The 9,569-nt window shown below is 66.7% G+C and overlaps 2 protein-coding genes and 1 non-coding gene across 4 annotated transcripts; 2 read left to right on the top strand and 1 right to left on the bottom strand.

The window, feature by feature from the left end:
* Positions 1–1,648: 1,648 nt before the first annotated feature.
* WFIKKN1 (WAP, follistatin/kazal, immunoglobulin, kunitz and netrin domain containing 1) lies at positions 1,649–5,268 on the top strand. The gene is made up of 2 exons (XM_015877159.3): positions 1,649–2,228; positions 2,951–5,268. Exons 1-2 carry the CDS (start codon positions 1,989–1,991, stop codon positions 4,454–4,456), a joined length of 1,746 nt encoding a protein of 581 aa, XP_015732645.1. The 5' UTR covers positions 1,649–1,988; the 3' UTR covers positions 4,457–5,268.
* Positions 5,269–5,826: 558 nt separating this feature from the next.
* Positions 5,827–5,897, bottom strand: TRNAG-CCC (transfer RNA glycine (anticodon CCC)). The gene has a single exon. It is a non-coding gene; the product is annotated as a tRNA-Gly (tRNA).
* Positions 5,898–6,448: 551 nt separating this feature from the next.
* On the top strand, positions 6,449–9,497 carry MCRIP2 (MAPK regulated corepressor interacting protein 2). Of its 2 annotated transcripts, none has more exons than XM_015877448.3 (5): positions 6,449–6,557; positions 6,671–6,749; positions 8,227–8,354; positions 8,435–8,536; positions 9,001–9,497. In XM_015877448.3, the coding sequence occupies exons 1-5, from the start codon at positions 6,506–6,508 to the stop codon at positions 9,069–9,071; spliced, it is 432 nt and encodes a 143-aa protein (XP_015732934.1). In that variant the 5' UTR covers positions 6,449–6,505; the 3' UTR covers positions 9,072–9,497. The 2 variants fall into 2 exon arrangements, with proteins under 2 accessions (XP_015732934.1, XP_085370989.1); XM_085514863.1 differs by having other exon boundaries at positions 8,435–8,501.
* Positions 9,498–9,569: the final 72 nt, after the last annotated feature.

A 9,569-nucleotide genomic window follows, 5' to 3' on the forward strand; every position in this document is an offset into this window, starting at 1 on the left:
GGGGCTGCGCAGCCCCCCGGCCCTGTCCCATTCTCAGCCCACCTCCCCATGACCTCCCTCTCCCCCTGCCCCAGGATCAGATTTTCCACTTCGTACCAGACTGGCCACGCTTGTTTTAACAGCTTAAGGGTAACATTGCTGAGGCTGGGAAGGAGTTGGGGGGGAAATCAGATAGCGGCTGCAGCCTGGAAAGCCCCGAGCTAAGGTACAAACCTGCCTGGGGAAGAGGCGCAAGAGGCTTTTGTGTTTCAGGCAGGGGCTGCTCCTCGCTGCCCCGCTTGGAGGCAGCTGTGCTCGGCTTCAGGTGCGGGAGATGATGGTGGAGCCGTCCTCGCTGCAGGGACCTTTGGTGCACAACGTGCGGCTCTTCGGGGGGTGGAGCTGGGAATGTCCCGTGGAGCTCAATGCGCACAATGGGGAGCGCTGGGAAGGCAGAAGTTGTGATCCATCCATTGCTGCTTCTGCCCTAAGAAACACCGGCTGGGATGGGGAGGCCGCACTGGAGTGGAGGGTGGGTGCTGAGCTGCACGACGGGGAGCTCCCCAGCGTGTGCTGCGGGGATGGGACAGACGTGGGGGGCTCTGCAGGCACAGCGCTGTGTCCGGGGCACAGCTCCATGCGGTGCCACCTCGCAGGTTGGGCCGCCCTGATGCAGCCAATTCCCTTTGTGCAAAGTCCCACCCTGCCCCGCTGTCCCGGGGCAGCGTAACCCGTAACGTCCCCGTGCGCTCAGGACCGGCTCGGCTCAGCGCTTTATCTGCCCCGGCCGCACCCGAGCCGGCCCCGCTCAGCTCCCGCAGCGGCTCCGGATGCGGCTGAGACGGACGGGAACCGCAGAGAGGGAGCGCGGCCGGGCTGTGCGGGGCTGTGCGGGGCTGTGCGGGCTCCGGTCTGTTCCTCCGGCTCCGGGCTGCGCTGGGACAAAGGCGCGGGGCCGCGGTCAGCAGCGCTGCAGGAGTTAACGCTCCCCCCCCTCGCCCCAGGTCCGTCTCCAGCGGGGATTAGGGCAGTCTGGCCGGGAGCGGGGCCGGCTCCTGCCAGCTTAGGGCCGGCTTCGGAGATGCTCTGCGAGCAGAGCTGGGGTTGCAGCGTCCAGCCGGGGTCTGGCACGGCCAGGCGCTGCCTCCAGGCGCTCCCCTGCTCGGGCTGCGCGGCAGGTCTCAAAGCCGGGCTGTAAATTATCGGCGTTTGCTGCTGGAGCGGGGACTGGCTACAAACCTGGGCGCTCGTGGGGGCCTGGCCGGCCGGCAGGAGCTCAGGGAACGTGGGCCTGGGCTGGGGGTCGTGGCCCCCACGGCGCGGCCGCGACGCACCGCGCTGCAGCTGGGGATGCTGCGGGGCCGGGGGCTGCGGCTGCCTCCCACCCGCAGGCCCGGGGCGGGCAACAGGCTTTGGCTGTTTTCTCATCCTGCAGGAATTCGGCTCCATGGGCCGGGCATTTTTTTTTTCCCCTCCTTTCACTCTCTCTCTTTGGAGACTTTCCGCATTCTGCCTTTGATCTCCCCCCTGTGTTTGTCCAGCCGATCGGCTCAGACGGGGTTAGAGGCTGAGGTCAGCGCCTTTTCCATTCCAAACACCCAGAAACATCAGTGAGAAGGGAGGGGATTCAGATTACAACCTTCCCGTCCTCCCCTTCCACCCCTGCCCCACACGCACGCAGCGCCCAGACCCGCTGCCACTGCACGGCGAGCGCTGCCCGGCTGCGGCTGCCAGGGATGCGCTGAGCCCCCCCCGGGGTGGGGACATCGCTGCTGCCGAGCCGCTCCCCGGGGCCGCCGCTGCGGTACGATGCTCTGAGAGCTCAGCGATGGACCGAGGTGTCGGGCGGCATCTCCGAAGGAGCAGCGAGAACCCGGCGTGCTGAGCCGCAGCGCTCTGTCCGGACATCACCTCCTTGTCCTCTCCGTCCCCCGACTTTCCTCTCCGTCTCCTTCCCTCCGCCCGATGTGATCAGCCCCGTGTCTGGTGGCGAGGTGGGGGGCACACAGATGCCTCGCCGGAGTTTCCACCGCCCGGGACCGCGGTCGCGTCCCTGCGGGCAGCAGCTCGGTGGGGCTGAGCCCATGCGCTCGGCTCTGCTGCTGCTGCTGCCCTTGTTAGCGGCCGCCGCCGGGCTGAGCCTACAGCAGGCCAGGATGCGGCAGCTGGGGGTGTGCCCCAACCAGCTGAACCCCAACCTGTGGGTGGACGCTCAGAGCACCTGCGAGAGGGAGTGCCAGGCAGACCAGGTGAGCGCTGGGGGCTGCGGGGAGTCAGGGGAATGGCTGGGAGGGGTTTGGGTGCTGCACCTGTGTGGGGGTGGTGGTGAGCGGAGGGCTGCTCTGAGTTGTATTGGGATGGGGGTCCCATGGGTACCCAACGCTGTGCCCAGATCACTCAGCCTCTCTGCAGCCTCACCCCAGCTGTGCACAGTGACCCAAGGGCTCCGAGCCCCTTTGCAGGCAGAGGTTCAACTTACAGCCCTGTTGCATCAGCCCTGGCTGGAACACCCCCAACACACCCCAGTGTTCTCCTACCCAGTTACTGAGGGATGTTGGCATGCTCGGACTGCTCTCCCTGCTCAGTCAGTTTTCCCTGGGCAGGAGCACGATGCTGCCCATCCTTGGGGAGCAACCTCTGTAGTTCATCGCTGTAATGAGTTGTGCCTGACCTCAGCCTATTGGAGCCTGCAGCCCCCAGGCCACAATGGCAGCAATGGCTCCCATCCGCACTGGACACCTGTAAAGCCCCGTAACGCTGTGCCGTGGGGGCCATCACTGCTACTTTTCACTCCCACCCATCAGCGGGGCTGAAGTGAAGCTGGGCACTGGGTCAGCCCAGAAGTGATGGGGGCTCTCTGGGGCTGGGAGCATCCAGGTCAGGGTTAGGGCTGGTGCTGGGAGCAGCGCTGGGGTTGGGGCTGGCATTAGGGTTGGTGCTGGGGTGCTGATCGTTGTCCCATCCCGTCCAGGACTGCGAGGACTTTGAGAAGTGCTGCACCAACGTGTGCGGGCTGCGCAGCTGCGTGGCGGCTCGCTTTGCAGACGGCAGCGTGTTGGCCATGGAGCTGAACCGCGGACCGTCCTGCGAGAGCTTCGTGTGCGCCCAGCAGGGCTCGGACTGCGACATCTGGGACGGGCAGCCCGTCTGCAAGTGCAAGGACCGCTGCGAGAAGGAGCCCAACTTCACCTGCGCCTCCGACGGCCTCACCTACTACAACAAGTGCTACATGGACGCCGAGGCGTGTCTGCGCGGCACGCGGCTCAGCACCGTGCCGTGTAAGCACATCTTCACCTGGCCCGACACCAGCCCGGTGCCGAGCGAGACCACGGCCCGGCCCACGCCGGGAGCGGGCCCCGAGCAGCCGGTACCGCCCGCTCTGTACAGCAACCCCTTCCACCAGTCGGTTCGTGCCGGCGGCACCGTCAGTTTCCGCTGCGACGTCAGCGGCCGCCCCCGGCCCGACATCACCTGGGAGAAACAGAGCGACCGAGCCGAGAACTTCATCATGCGGCCGGACCAGATGTACGGCAACGTGGTGGTCACCAACATCGGGCAGCTGGTCATCTACAACGCCCGCCACGAGGACGCCGGTATCTACACCTGCACGGCCCGCAACGCCGCGGGGCTGCTCCGCGCCGACTTCCCGCTGTCGGTGCTGAAACGGGAACCCGGGGCGGCCCCGCAGCCCGGCGACCCCCGGCCCGGCGACCCCCAGCCCTTCCCCAGCGCCGAGTGCCTGAAGGAGCCGGACCGACGGCGCTGCGAGGCCGCGGAGGTGCGCTGGCACTTCGACGCCAAGCAGGGATCCTGCGTCACATTCCGCTACGGCGGCTGCGGAGCCAACAGGAACCACTTCGAGACGTACGAGGAATGTCGAGCCGCCTGCGTGGGCAGCGCCCGGCCCACCTGCCTGCTGCCCATGGTGCAGGGACCCTGCCAGAACTGGGAGCCGCGCTGGGCGTACAACTACATCCTCAAGCAGTGCCACTCCTTCGTGTACGGCGGCTGCGAGGGCAACAGCAACAACTTCGACAGCAAGGAGACGTGCGAGGACGTGTGCCCCTTCCCCAAGAGCCTGCAGTGCAAGGCGTGCCGCCTGAAGAGCAAGATGGTGCTGAGCCTCTGCCGCAGCGACTTCGCCATCGTGGGGCGGCTGATGGAGATCGTGGAGGACCAGGACTCCGGCATCGCCCGCTTCGCCCTCGAGGACGTCCTGAAGGACGAGAAGATGGGCCTCAAGTTCTTCAATATCAAGTACCTGGAGGTGACGCTGATCGACATGGACTGGAGCTGCCCCTGCCCCAACATGACGGCCGAGGACGGGCCGCTCATCATCATGGGCTCCGTGCACGACGGCATGGCCACGCTGGACCCCGGCAGCTACGTGCGGGCGGCCAACGACAAGAGGGTGAAGAAAATCTACGAGCTGATGGAGAAGAAAACCTGCGACCTCCTCAACCGCTTCCAGGATTAAAGCCGGGCTGACAGACAGACACCGGGGCTGCAAACCCCGGGGGGACCCGTCTGAGCCCACAGCCCGTTGCTTTTATTGAGTTACTGTCACCATTCTGCAGCTCCATCCCTGTGACTTACAGCTGCGCGTGTTCCCTGTGTACCCCCACCCAGACAGCAGCAATAAAGGGCCAGGTGGGGTTACAGAGAAGTCTGCCCAGACCCCCCCTCCCCTGCCCTGTCACACAGGGCACCCCCAGCCCTAACCCAGAGAGCTTCAGGATCCTCAGCCCTGAATATGGGGATGCAGAGAGAGCCCTCTGCCTGCACACTGAACTGGGAGAACTGTTATGACGGGGCTCCTGGCACAGGGACGTGGGAAGGACACGGCTGTGCCTCACCACGGGCAGCTATTTCTGCACCGGGTGATATTTCTTGGTGAGGAATTCCTCCCCACTTAAGAGCTCGTGTTTATTTTTGTTTCATCAATGGAAACTGATCCCTTCCAGCTCAGCCCTGCAATGCCTGGAATGGGAGTCTGGGTGCCACTTGGGCCCGTGCACATCATGCAGCAGCAGGGCTGGGATCAGGGCTGGGATCAGGGCTGGGATCAGGGCTGGGATCAGGGCTGGGATCAGGGCTGGGTGCTGGGCTGGGTGCTGGGCTGCACGGTGCATCCCTCGGGGCAGCATTGCCTTCGCACGTGTGCTGTCAATAAAGGGCACCCCCCGCTTTGCCCTCGGCGGTCTCTGCAGCCGGCAGAGCGCTGTGCCGCCGTCTGAGGGCGGAATTTCGGGGCTTTCTTTGTTTTTCTAATAAAAGCCCCCAAGCGGACACAGCGGGGAGTTCGGCTGCTCGCTTTGCAGGGAGGGCCGCGATTGTAGAACCGGAATCCCAGAGCGGTTCGGGTTGGAAGGGACCCTCAGAGCCCGCCCGCTCCCACGCCGTGCGCTCACTGCCCCCCCCGGCAGCTCAGCCCATCCGTGATTGATCCCCCCTCCAAGGACGGGGGCTCCGAGTGACAGATTTCCTCCTCGCAGCCCCCCCAAATCTCCCTTCCTTCCCTTTAAAGCCGCTCCCCGCCCCGTCGCTCTGCCCGAGTCAAACCTCTCCCCGCTGTCTGGGGGCACGGAGCGCTGAGGGCTGCAGCCAACGGGCCCGGCCTCAGCCCCCCCTGCGTCACCGCAGCCCCCCCAGGGCCGGGCGCTGCCCCTCGGATTGAGAGCTGCCGTGAGCAGGGCGCAGAATGGGGCGAAAAGCAGCGATTTGTGTGGGGAAAAAAAAAAAAAAAGGGGGGGGGGGGGGAAGAAGAAAGAATAAAAGTTCAAAAAGAAATTTAAAAAAATTAAATAGAAGAAAGAAAATCCAGTTTAAAAAGTTAAGAGAACGCCGTGCGCCGCCCGGGAATCGAACCCGGGTCGCAAGAATGGGAATCTTGCATGATACCACTACACCAGCGGCGCCGCTGCTGCTCTCCCCGCTCCCTCGGCCTTATCCCCACTATCCCCACTATTCCCACCCACTCGCGGTGCGGACACGCCGTGGGTCCGTCCCTGCGCTGCGCATCGTGTCTGTGCGATAAAACCGCGCCGTGATGCGGCCGGACGGGGAGAATCGCTGCAGCTTCGGGGGGGAACCGGGACGCGGCCACCCCAACAGCGACGGCCGCGGGGACCCGGCACGAGGAAGCTCGTCCCGCCCCGGAACGTGGGTGACGCGTTCCCGGCTCCGGGGGTCACCGCCACGTGCGGGGTCTCCACGCGCCGCCCGGTCCGAAGGTCACCACGCGTGGGGTCACACACCCCACGTGGCAGCGCGTCCCACGTTGGGCTCAGGGCCGCCCCGCAGCCCCCACAGCCCCGCACCCCCCGCCGTGCCCCACGCATTAACGACCCCCACTCGCGTCTCTCCCCCTCCACGCGTTCCCCCACGATTGAGGCGCGGTCCCTTTAAGGCCGGGGGCGTGCCGCGGGCCCGGCCCGGCCCGTTAAAGGCCCGGCGCGGGGCGCTGGGTGCACTCGGCCGGCGGGAGCGGCGGGGCCGTGCCGTGCGGGGCCGGAGGGGCCGCACGATGTACACGCTGACGCGCGGCCCCAGCAAGTTGGCCACGCAGCGCCGCACCGGTACCGGGCGGGGGGGGCGGGCGGGGGGTCGGGGGGAGCGTTGGCACCGCGGGCACCAGCTCCGCTCCGCCCGGCCCTGACGCCCGTCCTTCCCCCCCCCCCCCCCCCCGCAGGTCCCACGCAGCAGCCGGTGGAGAGCAAGGTGGGCGAGCCGCGGGGCCGGCTGCAGCCCGGAGCGTGGCCCCCCGCCAGGTGAGCCCCGCGCCGCGCCGTGACCTTGGGGAAAGGTGACCGCGGCCGCGCGGCTCCGGGGAGGGCCCCGGGGCGGGGACGGGAACCGCAACACCCGCCTGGAGTCCGCCGAGGGGTCGTGGGGGGGGGAGGGGGGGCTGCGGGGGTCGCTCCGCTGCTGTGCTCCCCCCTCACCGCCCCCCGTCCAGGCCCCGCGCGGAGCCCCGCGGTCGCGGTCCCGCAGCGCAGCGCAGCCGTGCGCCCTGCAGGGCCCCGAGGGTGCGTGGAACCTCGTGTCCCCGTGTGCTCGTGTCCCCGTGTCCGTGCGCTCCCCACGGGCCGCGCCGCCCCCCCCCTCCCCCCCCGTCGGAGTTGTGCAACCGCCGCAAAAGTTCAGGGGCGGCGGTGGGGCCGCACCGCGGGGCTCTGCCCGTGTCAGCCCGTATCGCCGCCCCGGGGCTGCGCTGTGCCCGGAGCCTCTGCCCGGTGCTGTCCCCCCCACCCCCCACGCACGGCCCGAGGGTCAAAAGGGGGAAAGTCTGGGGGTCCCCGAGGCGGGGGGGGGTCGTGTCCCCGTGCGGCGATGAGCCCCGTGCCCGGTCCCGCACGTCCGTGCTCACGGAGCAGCCTTCACCCCTTTTCTCTGCCTTCAGGGAACAACCGAGAAATGTCCCCCCCCCGCCGCCCCCCGCCCCACTCCTGGCACAGCCGCTCAAGGCAGCGGTGGGTTGTGGGCTGGGGGGGCACTGCCGGCCCCGCTGCTCTGCACCCCCCACCCTGCGCTCCCGGGGCCTCTCAGACTTTGTCCCGTGAGCGCTGGGACTCCCGGGCTCCTCCCGGGGCTCCGCGCTGACCCTTCACGTGGGTCCTGTTCCATGCGGACGGTTTCACCTTGTCCTTTAGGGCAGCAGCTCTCCCGGGGGGGCTGCGTGGGACGGGGCGGCCCCCGGAGCTGCTCCCCCGCTGCAGGGCTGCCCTCCAGCTCTGCCCTCGCGTTGCTTTCACCCCGCTGTGCTGCTGTTGCTCCTCGTGCACCCGGCCCGTGTCACAGCGCCGTGCCTCAGTTTCCCTCGTGTTGTGCAGAGCAGCAGCAGCAGCTGCGGGGTTCCCATGTAGCAGCTGTGACAGCCGCTGTGTCCCCAGCTGGGCGGCCTGCAGGGCACGTGGGGCGGGCGGTGCGTTGTGCACCCTGATCTGCTTTATTTCCCTTCTTATTTTTGGGCTGTTGTCCTGCTGCCTCCATCCAGAGCAGAGCTGGAGCCTGGGAAGCACGTGTCCTTGCTTGGGCTCTGCCAGGCGTGGTGGCCGCCTTGGGGGCAGGATGGGGGACAGCTGTGTCTGTTGGTCCATCCTTCCCCTCTGCTGGAGTTGGGGGCTGCGATGGGGCAGTGCCGGCTGATGGCACAGGAGCTGCGTGGTGCACACAGGGTGGTAGGGCTGCCCCGCTCCTCGTGTGCCCCCAGGTTGCCCTTCTCCCCTCAATCCCCTCTTTCCCCAGCCCAGCCCAGAAGCTCATCTTCAACAGAGTGAACGGCAAACGGCCGCAGGTGCTGCTGCCGCACAATTCTGTGCCCGAGGAGAGTTACACGGCCGCCCACGAGGAGAACGTCCGCTTCGTCTACGAAGGTGGGAGAGGCTGGAGGGGACGAGGGGGGGCTGCAGGGCGCCGCCTGCCCTGGGGTTCACCCCCAGCCCTCCATCCACAGCCTGGCAGGAGGTGGAGCAGCAGCTGGACGGGGGGCAGAGAGGGGAGAGCACCCGTGGGCCTGTGCAGTACGTAGAGAAAACCCCGAACCCCCGACTGAAAAGTGAGTGGGGAGCGTGGAGGGGGAGGGAGGGGGAGCAGGATCTGGGGGAGCACATGGCAGAGCCGCCCCCGGCTGGGGGTGGGGTGACATACCGGGGGGGTCCCGTGGGCTGTGAGTGGGGGACATCGGGTGTCAGTGTTCCTGGTCTGGGTGGGTGAGTGGTGGGGTCTGGCTGTGGGGCCGTGCCATCACCCCCCGGTTCTGCTGTGGGGTTCTGCTCTCATCACACAGGATGGAGACACAGCAGGGATGGGGTCAAAGTAAAGGCAGAGTGAGGGGCTGGGCAGCAGCTGGAAGTGAGAATGTCACCGAGCAGAGCAAATGCCCGCAGCCGTTCCCAGCGGTGGGGAGCTGGGGAGCCCTGGGGCTCAGGGGGGTGTTTTTCCCTGTGCTAAATGGACGGCGCTGCTGGGAACGCTCCGTGCTCCAGCTGCGATCCCTTCTCAACATCCCGTCTCTTTCAGACTTTGTTCCCATTGACCTGGAGGAATGGTGGGCGCAGCAATTTCTGGCCAAGATTGAGAACTGCTCCTGAAGGGAAGGCGGCCGTTCCCACTCCCACTGCGGCCCTTTTTCCTTTCCCCTCCCCTCTTTTTTTTTTTTTTTTTCTAAAAAAAACCACGACAAAACAAAACAACAACAAAAAAAAAACCAACAAAAACCACCAACACCTAAAAACCGACCCCGACAAACCACGCAGCCAGGAGCCTCCGGTCGGATGCGGCGCTCGGTGGTATTTAAACAGCTCTTCCAGCCCCGAGGACAGCGGGATCGGAGCACAGCCATGCCCGGTGCGGGGCGGAGGAGCCGCGTGCGGCCCCGGCCGGGATTCCTTAAGTGCCAGTTCTGAGCCCGCTGCAGCTCCGGGACACTGCGGGGTGTGCGGGCAGCCCCCCCCCCCACCATGCTGGAGGACAACGGGTCACTGTAGCAGGACAGACAATAAAGCGCTGAAACTGCCTGTGGTTGAGGGGCTGGTTGGACCCGGGGGAGCGTTGGCGGCCCAGCGGAGGGGTGCAGAGATGGAGAAGTT

Source organism: Coturnix japonica, chromosome 13 (genome assembly GCF_054131305.1).
Source record: "Coturnix japonica strain WE chromosome 13, WE-NBRP24, whole genome shotgun sequence".
NCBI lineage: Eukaryota > Metazoa > Chordata > Aves > Galliformes > Phasianidae > Coturnix > Coturnix japonica.